Genomic DNA, 13312 nt, shown 5'->3' with positions numbered 1-13312 from the left:
AAAGCCACACACAGAATCCCATTATGCCCTCCAGGCACACTACTCCAGGCCCTTAAGCCTTAATACTGAATTTGGGATCGTTACAGGTAGCAGATAATAATGCTAAGATTTTAGGGCAAGGGCAAAAGAAGATGAATAAATTTGAGGTACTTCAAGAGCAAGTGAATGGTGGCAAAGAAGGTAATCCCATTTCTATTTCCTCCAATGGATAATTGCAATATATTGAGCTGGAACTTGAGAGGGCTGAACAGTTCTAATAAGCATAATGCAGTTATAGATCTTTGTAGTAGGAATAAAATAGGAGTTGGCGGTTTCTTAGAGACTAAAATGAAGGGGAATAAAGTTCTAGAGTTCATGGAGCATAAACTTCCAAACTGTGATTTTTATACTAGTTCGGTCACTGAAGGCAGAATTTTGATAATTTGGAGGAAGGTGTTTGTAAGGGTTACGATTCTTGAGGAGTCTAATCAGTTTGTTCATTGCTTGGTCAAGATGGCTGGTGAGAAGCAAGTTTTTTATGTTACTTTTGTCTATGGGCTTAATTCGATAGATGGAAGGAGGAGTTTATGGGAAGGGTTACAACGGTTATTCGATAGATAAAGCGTGGGTTATCTTAGGGGACTTCAATGCCCTTTTCTCTGGAATGGACAGATCTAGAGGGAAACCAATTTCAGCTTTGGAGTTGGTTGATTCTCTTCGTTGGTTTGCGGATACTCATGTTGAATCTCTTAAGAGTTTAGGTTCTTATTTCACTTGGACTAATAACCAAAATGGTCCAGCAAGAATCTATTCTAAAATTGACCATGTTTTCATGAATGAGAATTGTCTTGATTTCTTTCCTCATTCTAATGTTGTTTTTAGATGGGAAGTTGTTTCAAATCATTTCTTTTGTGTTGTTAACATCCTGCCTATGGAGAAATTGGGTTTTAAACTGTTCAGATTTTATAATTTTTGGGCAGATCATCATGACTTCAATGAGGTGGTTATGAACAGCTAGAGGATTCCTATTAAGGCAACTGGTTTAAGGGCTATCTACTTAAAAACTTTGAGGCTGAAGCATAGATTAAAAAAATTTAACAGAGAAAATATTGGTGACATTGGGTTGAATTATCACAAGGCTAAGGAGAATTACCAAGAAGCTCAACTTCAAGCTCAATCTCATCCTTATGACTATAGTTTTCAGGAAGTGGTGAAGGAAGCTGTTGCAGCTTTTTCGGTTCAGGAGAAAATGTACCATAGTTTCCTATCTCAAATAAGTAAAATAACTTGGTTAAGGAAGGGAGATATGAACACTTCTTTTTTCCATGCTTATTTGAAGAAGCGTAGAGCTGAAAATGGTATTGCTTCCTATATCACTGATCAAGGTAATTTGGTAGATAATTTTCCTGAAGTTGTTTCTCACTTTGTTGAGCATTTCAGAGGCTATTTGGGGAGCTCGAGTTCTGCCACTGGCAGAATAAATTTACAGTGTATAGAGATGGGTTCCAAGCTCTCGGTTGATCAACAACTGATGCTTTTAAAGCTATTTTCTCGTAAGGAAATTCGTGTTGCTTTATTTGGTATTCCCATCACTAAGTCCTCGGGACCTGATGGTTTTGGTTCTGGTTTTTTCAAGGCAGTCTGGCAGGATATAGGGGATGAAGTTTGCTCAGCCATCAGTCAATTCTTTGACACAGGAAGATTTCCTTCTGAGCTTCATGAAACTACTCTATCGCTGGTTCCTAAGGTGGTTAATCCATCCCGGGCTATAGACTATAGACCTATAGCTTGTTGCTCTACTTTATACAAATGTATTGCCAAGCTTTTATGTTCGAGAATGGCTTTAGTCCTTCCTAGGCTCATTCAGCCGAACCAGGGAGCCTTTATTAGGGGTCATTCTATTGCTCATAACATCATGATTCTTCAAGACCTTATCAAAAACTATGGGAGGGCTTCTACTTCACCAAGATGTGCAATCAAGATCGATTTAAGTAAGGCTTATGACACTGTAGATTAGCAGTTCCTAGAGGATCTTTTAAGGGCTCTTTGTTTTCCTATGAAATTTATAGGATGGATTATGGTTTGTTTGCGGAATACTTCTTACTCTTTACTCATGAATGGTAGAGTTCAAGGCAAGAAGGGGCTGCAGCAGGGAGATCCTATGTCTCCTCTTTTGTTTGTGCTTATAATGGAGTATTTGACTAAGAGCCTTCAATTAGCTGCTCTTAACTCTACATTCAGATATCACCCTATGTGCAAAAGTCTTAAGCTTCTGAACCTTTGCTTTGTTGATGATTTGATCTTGTTTTGTAAAGGTACTCATTCAGCTGTTAGCATTCTTAAAGAAGTTCTTGTGGAATTTAGTGCTGCTACTGGTCTATCTATAAATACAACAAAATCTCATATATTTTTTGGAGGTGTCACTGCCACAGAGAGAATGCATATTGCTCAGGAGATTCAGCTCCCTGAAGGTACCTTTCCACTTAAGTACCTTGGAGTGCCTATGAGGCCAACTAAGTGGAGACATGAAGACTGTGAAATAATTCTTCAGAAAATTATATTAAGACTTCAGTCTTGGACTAGCAGGCATCTTTCTTTTGCTGGCTGAATGCAACTCATTCACTCAGTGTTATTCGAGCTTCGTAATTACTGGATGAGTATCTTTGTTTTACCTCAGAGTATTGTTAAGGAGGTTGAGAAACTTTGTCGCAACTTTCTTTGGGGTAATTCTGGGCATAGGAGCAAACTTCATCTTGCTTCTTAGCAAAAGGTTTGCCTCCCTAAAGCCTATGGAGGTCTCGGTTTTAGAGATGGAGCCAGATGGAATAGAGCTATATTAGCTAAATATATCTGGGCTATTTCTGAAAGGCCTGAAGTTTTATGGGTTAAATGGATCAATGCTACATATCTGAAAGGTTTTAACTTCTGGAATTATACCTTGAAACTAGATAGTAGCTGGTATTGGAGGAAGTTATGCCATATAAGGGAAAAATATAGTCATGCTGCGATTCTTGCTGCTGGTTTTCTTGGGAGATTTCAGCCTTCAAAGCTTTATAACAGCTCTTTAAATCAACAACTGGTGGGCTATTATCATGCAGTCTGGTGTAAGCTTACCCTTCCTAAGCATAGATTTCTACTTTGGCAGGTAGTTAATGCTCAGCTTCTTACCAGGGACAACTTAACCCGGATACACATTCAGGTGACAAACCTGTTTTGTCCTGTCTGTGGGAGTCACTTTGAGAGTCATCCTCACCTCTTCTTTGAGTGCTGCCTCTCTAAGCAGATACTTAATATCATATTTGACTGGCTAGGATTCAAAGCTTGGCCCAGTGACTTCAGTAGCTGAGGTGTCTGGCTGGCTAGAGCTCGGCATGGAGCAATGGCTTCAATTATGAACTTGGTAGTGGCAGCTGTTATTTATAGCATATGGAGGAACATAAATAGGTGTATTTTTTATGGTTATTCTTTGACAGTTGATAGCCTAGCTAAGGAAGTAATGAACATAGTTAAGTATAGACTTTACTTAGTTAATAATAGGAAGATTTCTGTTCAAGAGCATATTTATATAAGGAAACTTCAATGTAATTAAGAGAGTGGCTTTGCTGGTTTTTTAGCTGGCTGTACAGATTGTTTGTTCTTGAGTGATTGGCTCTCAAGTTGTAATGACTATTTTGTTCAATGAAGTTCAATTTTCTTCTTGATAAAAAAAAAAATATATATATATATAGTGTTTTTTTTTCTTTCAAATACAAAAATATGACAGGAATAAATCCCATACTTATATTATATATGAAAACTCATCCCCATAAAAAATGGTAAAAGTTAGAAAGCCCATATTTGTAAAACATTAGGAAAAAATATCATACTTTGTGTAATTTCCACAAACATTAATCAAGAGTATCTTTGTAATAATTTATTTATTTTCTAAATGATTTTAAATACATCAATAGAAATATTATTGATTCTAAGTTGTAATTCTTACAAGTCAAGAAAACAGACTTTGATTCAAAGGTCAATTTAATTGTGGCAAAGGATGAAACTACAAAGGAAAACAAGAATGATGAGAATTAAACATAATTACCAAGAAGATGATATTTTGGGAAATTTACCATTAAAACATGCATTAATGAAAAAAAAAAGGCCAAATATATAGGATGAGAGCAAAATAGAGTAGGGCAATTTTCACTTATATACAACAAAAGTAAAAAAATTACTGTAATAACATCAATAAAACTAATTACAAAAATATATACAATCTATACATTTTTAATATAAATAATTATGAAAATGCAATCCTTAAAATTCATACACTTTCCTTATATGTATTAGTTTCAAAATTTGTAACATCCCATAAATAAAATACATACAACAAAATCGTAATAGTAGATATAAATGATATGATATGAATAAATATACATAAATAATATCATACAATTAATATCTAATTTACACAAACAAAAATGGAAATACGTAATCACTATTTTCAGGTGCCATTTTCAAAAAAATTGTAAGGTGTGGACATGAACAAATAATTATGTTATGATGCATTTTTACGAATAATTAGAATAACTTATATAAGAATATAAACAAAACACAGAATAAAATAAACTATGATGAGGAAGGAAATAAACAATGCTATTGTAAATCTAAACATAAAATTATAAAACTTAAAAGGACTCTTTGAATAAATAATTAACACTAACATTTACTTTTATAAAACTAAAACCTAATAGTGTTATGTTTTTTTTTAATTATTAATTTAGATATGTTTTTTTTTTTAAATAATGTGTGAAATTAAAACACATCTGTGTAACTCAAAACCTTTTGTTTATTTTCAATGACATGATGAAAAAAAAATGATAACAATCAGTAATTCAAGGGTTTTTATCTAACATGTATGCTACTGTTTATTTTTTGAAAACATTATACATAATTATAAGAACTAAATATATAAATTATATAAAGAAAAAAAAAACAATGCTATTGTAAATCTTAAAACAAATTTATTTTATATAAAGGGAAAGTTTGAAAAAAAAATATATATATACATTTATAAACTGCTATTGTTATGTATTCCAATCTATTTATTTAATAAGCAAAATTTGTATTAAAATAAATATGTAAAATTATAACACATATTTGAACGTTAAATAGATTTGTTTATTTTTAATATCGTGTGAAAAAAAATGAAATAAGTAAAGAAATACAATGTTTATTATCTAAAATTTGACTTACTGTTTAATTTATGAAAACAGGACACACCAATATGACAACTGTGTACATTTACTACAATGGTATTTGGGAAAATCGGTGTACTTATAAATATTTTGAGGTAACTGGGATCTTACTTCCTAGTGACTGTACTTTTCTTCAATTGAGTACAATGATCACTAAAAAAATGAAGGTACAAAGTAAAAACATAGTTGTACAAATTAAGTTCTAACCAAATCCATCATTACCACCGATGGTTTAGATGATGATGACACAGTAAAGTTTTTCATGGAACTACATAAGAAACATTTTGATGAAACAGTATACCGTTTGCTGGTAAGTTTCGACAATACCCAAGTACAAAACACACAAAGCGTGGGGGAATGTTCAAGACAAGACAATCAGGTAAAATCTTTTTTTACCCAAAAAAAATCCAAAAAATAAACATTACAACACTTTCCAATATAAATTGCGATTGTTATCAAATATTTAACAAAAATGTTTTCCTTTTGATAAATCAGGTTAGTATGGGGGGATTTCTTATACATGAACCACACTGGAATGGGGTAGCACGTAATCTAGCCATATCAATAATAAACAATGAAGAACAAATAGTGGCTGCAGATGAAAATGATGATGATCCATTCTTGTATGGGGATCGGGAGATTAAGAACATAAAAACCGGGCATGTCTTCCAAGACAAACAAAGTATGATAACAGCAATGAGTTTATGGTCCATTCTTAGGTTTGAAAAAAATTCTCAATCCTATAAAAAAATATACAAATTAACATACAGGAAAAAACAACATTTCAGCAACAAAAAAAAAATAAAAAATAAAAAAATTATGATGTAAAACAGGTTGCTATGAACAAAAATTTAACACACAAAAAATAAAACCAAATAAAAAACTTAAAATTAAAAAATAAACAAAAATTTTAAATTATGAAAAAATAAACAAGTGCAAACAAATGAGAAAAATAAAAAAATAAACAAAAATATAAAATTTCTGAAAACAAATGAAATAACAAACAATTGCAAAAAAATAATAAATAAAAACCATCTTTAGAAATACACCAAAATAATACCTACATTAAAACACTATAACTTTCTAGTATGATAAAAATCTTAACTAAAGAAAACAAATATTTACTAGTTTAAGAACCCAAAAAAATATACATAAAAAAAAGCTATAAAAAAAACAAACCTTTATCAATGGGGATTCGGGGATTGGGTCGGAATCATAAACTGAGTCTTGAACAAGCACAGCTTCATCAATAATTTTCAATTTCTTGTTAGTTCTAGGTTTAACAGAGGGGGGTGATCTAGTTTTGATCTAGTTTTCATCTTCTTTAGAGTTGTATGCATCTTCACACTCGGTGGAGAATCTCTATCATCATCGGACTCGTCGGTTTCAAAGTCATCATCGATCGGACCAACCTTCTCCAGCGACTCAATGGATAGATTATCTCCGGCACTCCGAGTTGAGACCATGGCAATGGATGATGAAAAATCAAAAATGGGTTTGGGAGCAAGGGTTTACGATAAGGAATGGAAAGAGAAGGAATTATGGGGTTTTATTTTTGAAATGGGAAAACAAGCATTTTCCGGGTAAAGGAAATGGCAGAAGAAAAAAAAAATGGGTTTGGGGGTAAATGATCACGGTAAGGAATAGAAAGAGAAGGAATTTTGGGGTTTTGTTTTTGAAATGGGAAAAAAAATTTATTGGGGAAACAAAATGGCAGAAACTTTTTTAAAAAGTATTCAGAAATTTAATTGAATAAAAACAAAAAGACAACTAAGTTTTAAAAGGTAAGTAATAAATATATAAACTTATATCACGGAAAGTAATAGATAATACAAAATTAGTATAAGAAAAAAAATATGCAATCATAGTAATTAAAATCGGTTAAAATATGTATATAAAAATAAAAATATGTTGGAAGGTATTAATATAGTAAATAAAAAAGACATTGTAATTAATTGTGTAAATATCCTAATAGAGTAGGGTATCTGTGGCCATTTCCGCTAGCATTTGCAAGTAGGCCCAATATACAGCCCATTGTTGATACGCTAAAATCAAGAAAAGAGGCTATTTGTTTTTTATTAAAGGCCTTTTCGTCTTAAACCTGTTGCCGCCATTTATTCAAACTCATCATATCCCTTTCCTTTATTTCTTTATGCTTTTTTCCCTTACTTCCAATGGATCTTCGTCCTCGTCCAATTTCAGGTACCATTTTGAATTTTATTTTCTATATTCGTGGTTGAATTTCTAAGCATTTAACCATGTCAAATTGTTTAACAAAATATAGGCAAAAACAAGCCCCTGAAATCAAAGCCGATCCAAAAAATGCCCAAAGCTTCAATAATTACTTCCACAATTCCCAGGTAAACACAATTCTGCTTCCTTCACTCACGTTTGGTCTCTCTCTTTTTTCCTCATTTCTTCTATGGTTTTTTTTTTTTTTGGTTATTTATTAAAGAGAAAAGCGAGTTTTCGGAACCATTCGAAACTCCAACATTCTCACAAGAACCCTCCCCGAGAAGCCGACGATCAAACCCTCCGTTGGGGTCCCTCGCAAGAAGCCTCCAACGTCCAAACCCACTCGACCGGAGCCCGCAACTGAGGCTCCGAAGAAGAATTCCCCTGGAACCCCAAAACCCAAATTGAATCAAGGTAGTATCTGCATTGAAGAAGAGAAAAAGACTTCAATTTCAGGGCATCGAACTCCGGTGAATTCAAGCCAGTCAAAACTCTCAGCCTCGAAGTTCTATAGCGCGAAGATTTGTAGTAAATGCCAATTCGATAGGCTCGAAACGTCGTCGTATTGGGTTGGCCAGATCAAGTTGGCCGAGTCCGTAGGCAAGCATTTTGCCTCGCTTGCTTTCTTTAGACTCGCAATCGAATCCAATGCGGAGGTATTTATTCATTTATTTACTTCAATTTTGTTTGTTTTATATAACTATGTATGAATAACTGAAAATGTGTGAAAAATGATATTTAGCCAATTGAAAAGCTTGATTTGGAACTGAAGAGGTATTTGAGCAGAAATGGAGGATTGAGCGAAGACAATGAGTGGAAGGAGGTGTGTTCTAGGTACGGAATATTATTATTGAAGAAGAATGAAAGTGAGAATGGTGAGAGAGAAGATTTTGGTTCAGCCATTAAGGAATTGAGCTCAACTCAAACTACTTATGTTAATGTTGAGGGTCATCATGTCTTCTGTTAAATTGAATCCTAAATTTATGTTACCTTTCTGTTTTGTACCTAAAAGAATGTTGTATTTTATATACGTTTTCATTCTGTGTTCCTATTTTGTAATTTTCTTCAAATAGCAGTTGGTAAAAAGAATGAAAGCATTTTCGATTTTGTCATGATATGAAAAATCATGGGGGCATTCCGAGAATTGAACTCGGGACCTCTCGCACCCTAAGCGAGAATCATACCACTAGACCAAATGCCCACGTTGATGCTCACTTCGTTTCACTAAGGTATAATAACATAATGTCAAATTTTATCCAGGGCTGTTTTGTAAAATCCATCTTTAAATAATAAGACTTTTTACATAAATAATTTCTTGTTGGTTTCTAATAAGATATGAGTTCACCTGAATCGTGATGATAATATTCTTAACAAATTAACCTACTCAATATAAAATTTATGTTTAAAATTGTTGTATGTTAAATGTGTTTGCTATTTTTCATTAAAGACCTATCAGAAAGTGCTCTCTTCATATATATATATATATATAAAACTTTTATGAGATAATCCTACTTAGCTTTGTTATTTCATTTAAAAAGGGATTCTTGGCAAAATGTCCTATTTTTTAAAGTCATTTTGCACCCTAGCTTAGTTTTAATAATTTTTTGCAAAATGGACTCTCATAATTTAGACAGCTAGTCGAAAATTTAGACAGGTAATCGAAAAATTCAGACAGTCGATCGAAAATTTGAGACTGTTGGTCGAAAAATTTAGATAAATGGTCAAATTTTAGACAGATGTCATTTTGCAAAAAATTATCGGAAGTAGGACAGAATGCAAAATCACTTAAAAATGTTATTTTCACCAATTTCTCTTTTACAAATAATATAATATTTTGATTAAATGAATTATGTGACAAATAATAGCGTGACGAATGTTATTTTATCAAATGTAACATATATTGTCGAGATACAATTTGAGAAATGATGATCATAATAAGTTTTGTAATACATAGAGTGGAGTTACAATTCTTAAGAAATGATGATCATAAATTTTGTAACTCTCACAAATATTCACCAATTTATGTGTAAAAGGAGTTACAAATCTTGAATTTGATTTTCATTAGATATAGTTGTTGTGTGGATGTTTTTAACTTTCAATAGGGTTTGATGGCATTAGAAAATCAAATGCTGGATGAGAACTCTATATATATAGATATCATTTTGCTCACTTGGATGTAATGTGTGAATGTAAAAAAACACATTGCATAGTTTAGAACACTTGTGATGACATGCTCATCTTTAGAACACTATGATGAGTATGAGAGAATGTTTGATAAATCCTTAGAAGCAGCTCTAGAGTGTATCCCCAAAATGTTCTTATGAGGGAGGAAATAGTTTTTAGGAAAAATGTTTTGAACCTTGTTTAAGCCTTGTGCTGTTCTTGAGATCTTCATCTTCTACCTTCTATTCTTATGTTGATTTACATAAGTTATGTAATCTCTTCTCATCTTTTTTTTTTATCAAGAAGAAAAATGAACTTCATTGAACAAAACGAACAATACAACTTGAGAGCCAAACACTCAAGAACAATCAACCTATACAGCTGGCTACAAACCAGCACAGCCACTCACTTAATTACAATGAAGGTTCCTTATGTACATTTGCTCTTGCACAAAAATCTGCCTATTTTTAACTAAGTAAAGCCTATATTTGACTATGTACTTAACTTCCTTAGCTAAGCTAGAAGCAGTCAAAGAATAACCATAAAAAAAGCATCCCAAGGTACTTTAGTGGAAAGGAACCTTCAGAAAGTTGAATCTCTTGAGCAATATGAATTCTCTCTGTGACAGTGACACCTCCAAAAAATATATGAGATTTAGTTGAGTTTATAGAAAGCCCAGTAGCAGCACTGAATTCCACAAGAACCTCGTTAAGAATACTAACAACTGAATGAGTACCTTTACAAAATAAGATCAAATCATCCGCAAAGCAAAGGTTTAGGAGCTTGAGGCTTTTGCACATTGGGTGATATCTAAAGGTAGAGTTGAGCGCTGATAATTGAAGGCTCCTAGTCAAATACTCCATTATAAGGACAAACAAAAGAGGAGACATAGGATCTCCTTGCCTCAGCCCCTTCTTGCCTTTAAATTTACCTTGAACTCTACCATTCATGAGCAAAGAATAGGAAGTATTCTGCAAGCAAACCATAATCCATCCTATGAATTTCATAGGAAAACAAAGAGCCTTTAATAGGTCCTCAAGAAACTGCCAATCCACTGTGTTATAAGCCTTACTTAGATCAATCTTGATTGCACATCTTGGAGAAGTAGAGGCCCTCCCATAGTTTTTGATTAGGTCCTGAAAAATCATGATATTATGAGTTATAGAACGACCCCTAACAAAGGCTCCCTGGTTCGGCTGAATGAGCTCAGGAAGAACTAAGGCCAATCTCGAACATAAAAGCTTGGCAATACATTTGTACAATGTAGAGCAACAAGATATGGGTCAGTAGTCTATAGCCCGAGATGGGTTAGCCACCTTAGGGACCAGAGACAAGGTGGTTTCATGAAGCTCAAAAGGGAAGCTACCTGTTTCAAAACATTGACTAATGGCTGAGCAAACTTCATCCCCTATATCCTGCCAGACTGCCTTGAAAAAGCCCGAACCAAAACCATCAGGTCCCGGGGATTTAGTTATAGGAATACCAAATAATGCATAACGGATTTCCTTACGAGAAAAAGGTTTTAGAAGCATCATTTGTTGATCAAAAGAGAGCTTAGATCCCATCTCTATACACTGAAGATTTATCCTGCCAGTAGCAGAGCTTGGGCTCCCTAAATAGCTTCTGAAATGCTCAACAAAATGAGAAACAACATCACGAAAATTATCAACTAATCTACCTTGATCCGTGATGTAGGAAACAATACCATTTTCAGCTCTACGCTTCTTCAAATAAGCATGAAAGAAAGACGTAATCATATCTCCCTGCCTCAGCCAAGTTATTTTACTTCTTTGAATTAAGAAGCTATGATACATTTTTTCCTGAACCAAAAAAGCTACAGCAGCAACCTTATCTACTTCCTGAAAGCTATAGTCATGAGGGTGAGATTGAGCTTGATGTTGAGCTTCTTGGTAATGCTCCTTAGCCTTGTGATTGTTCAACCCTAGATCACCAATATTTTCTCTGTTAAACCTTTTCAATCTGTGTTTCAGCCTCAACATCTTTAAGAAGATTGCTCTTAAACCAGTAGCCCTTATAGGTATCCTCCAGCTGTGCAAAACCATCTCATTGAAGTCTTTATGCTCTGCCCAAAAATTGTAGTAACGGAACAACTTTAAACCCAACTTCTCCATAGGCAGGATGTTAACAACACAAGAGCAATGATCTGAAACAGTTTCCCATCGAAAAACAGCAGTGGAATGAGGGAAGAAATCAAGCCATTTCTCATTCATGAAAACATGGTCGATTTTAGAGTAGATTCTAGCTGAACCATTTTGGTTATTAGTCCACGTAAAATAGGAACCTAAACTCTTGAGGGACTCAACATGAGCACCCTCAATCCACCGAAGAGAATCAGCCAACTCCAAAGCTGAAATAGGTTTCCCACCAGATTTGTCCATACCTGAGAAAGGGGCATTAAAGTCCCCTAATATAATCCAAGATTTATCCATAAGAGAATGCCTTTGTAACCCTTCCCATAAACTGCTCCTACCTTCTATCGAATTAAGACCGTAAACAAAAGTAACATAACAGTCTTGCTGCAAACCAGCCATCTTAACCAAGCAATGAAAAAATTGATTAGATTCCTCAAGAATCTTGACCCTAACAAAGATCTTCCTCCAAACTATCAAAAGTCTATCTTCAGTAACCGAACTGGTATAAAACTCCCAGTTTGGAAGTTTATGCTCCATGAAATCTCTAATTTTATTCCCCTTCATTTTAGTCTCTAAGAAACCACCAACTCCTATTTTATTCCTTCTACAAAGGTCACTAACTGAGTTATGCTTATTAGAACTATTGAGCCCTCTCAAATTCCAACTCAGTATATTGAAATTATCGATTAGAAGAGATAGAAACATAATTACCTTCTTTACTACCAAGCACTTGCTCTTGAAGCACCCCAAACTTATTTAATTTCTTTTGCCTTGGCCCTGAAATCTTAGTATTTACATCTGCAACCTGACCTTGTTTAGACTGAGTAGCAACACGTTTGGGAGTAAGCCAAGGTTGGCTATCCTGAGAACCCTTATCTTCAATAGTTTTAACCAAGTTTTTAGGTTGAGAACCCTCAATCGGGATGACCTGAACCCCTTCCAATTTTGAACTAACCAATACTGCAGGCTCTACCAATTTTGGTTCCTTATTGACTTCACTCCTCCTGTCCTTCATCTCTTCTTTAGCCATAGATTCCTTTTTGACCCTTTGAGCTTTCAAGTCTTTACGACAATCTATCATTGAATGACCAAATCCAGCACATGTCTTGCACTTAATAGGCAACCATTCATATTCCATCCCCTGCTCCATGATTTGACCATGCTCATTAAGAAACTGAATGCTTCTTGGGGGATTATCTGTTACTTCCATTTCTACAAGTACTCTAGCAAATTGAACTCTTGAGCGCTCCCTAGTGAATTTGTCAACCATTATCAGTTTACCAATCGTACTCAATAGAGCACTGAGACATTTACTTCCCCAATACTGAAGCCCTAAATCATGTAAACGAATCCATAGAGGAACTGAACGAACAAGTCGAACAACACTAAGATCTGCAGTCCATGGGCGTATGATTACAGGTTTCCTATCAAAGTGGAGTATACCATTTTCTAGAAACATGATCCCTCGTTGCATCATCATTAAATTTAACCATAGTCAGTCCCATTGTCATCCTAGCTATCTGAGCAATCCCTAGATGACCCCAA

The 13312-nt window shown here is 34.2% G+C and overlaps 2 protein-coding genes and 1 non-coding gene across 3 annotated transcripts; 2 read left to right on the top strand and 1 right to left on the bottom strand.

The window, feature by feature from the left end:
* Window positions 1-204: 204 nt before the first annotated feature.
* Window positions 205-1996, top strand: LOC133792067 (uncharacterized). Its single transcript, XM_062229973.1, has 3 exons — window positions 205-432; window positions 551-850; window positions 998-1996. Exons 1-3 carry the CDS (start codon window positions 205-207, stop codon window positions 1994-1996), a joined length of 1527 nt encoding a protein of 508 aa, XP_062085957.1.
* A 5320-nt stretch (window positions 1997-7316) lies between these two features.
* LOC133789826 (uncharacterized) lies at window positions 7317-8558 on the top strand. The gene is made up of 4 exons (XM_062227544.1): window positions 7317-7418; window positions 7501-7576; window positions 7672-8107; window positions 8194-8558. Exons 1-4 carry the CDS (start codon window positions 7391-7393, stop codon window positions 8416-8418), a joined length of 765 nt encoding a protein of 254 aa, XP_062083528.1. The 5' UTR covers window positions 7317-7390; the 3' UTR covers window positions 8419-8558.
* A 22-nt stretch (window positions 8559-8580) lies between these two features.
* On the bottom strand, window positions 8581-8652 carry TRNAP-AGG (transfer RNA proline (anticodon AGG)). Its single transcript has one exon. It is a non-coding gene; the product is annotated as a tRNA-Pro (tRNA).
* Window positions 8653-13312: the final 4660 nt, after the last annotated feature.

Source organism: Humulus lupulus, chromosome 7 (genome assembly GCF_963169125.1).
Source record: "Humulus lupulus chromosome 7, drHumLupu1.1, whole genome shotgun sequence".
In the NCBI taxonomy this organism is placed as follows: domain Eukaryota; kingdom Viridiplantae; phylum Streptophyta; class Magnoliopsida; order Rosales; family Cannabaceae; genus Humulus; species Humulus lupulus.
The sequence above is the reverse complement of the archived record's forward strand: the minus strand, read 5'-3'. Positions and strand labels throughout refer to the sequence as shown.

Excerpts from the sequence above, each read along its gene's own strand:
- LOC133792067 (XM_062229973.1), top strand. The coding sequence starts at position 205 with ATGGATAATTGCAATATATTGAGCTGGAACTTGAGAGGGCTGAACAGT. Across the intron at positions 433-550 it reads TTTTGATAATTTGGAGGAAG|ATGGAAGGAGGAGTTTATGG; the intron begins GTGTTTGTAAGG and ends TTAATTCGATAG. Across the intron at positions 851-997 it reads ATTTCTTTCCTCATTCTAAT|AGGATTCCTATTAAGGCAAC; the intron begins GTTGTTTTTAGA and ends ATGAACAGCTAG.
- LOC133789826 (XM_062227544.1), top strand. The coding sequence starts at position 7,391 with ATGGATCTTCGTCCTCGTCCAATTTCAG. Across the intron at positions 7,577-7,671 it reads ATTACTTCCACAATTCCCAG|AGAAAAGCGAGTTTTCGGAA; the intron begins GTAAACACAATT and ends TATTTATTAAAG. Across the intron at positions 8,108-8,193 it reads CAATCGAATCCAATGCGGAG|CCAATTGAAAAGCTTGATTT; the intron begins GTATTTATTCAT and ends AATGATATTTAG.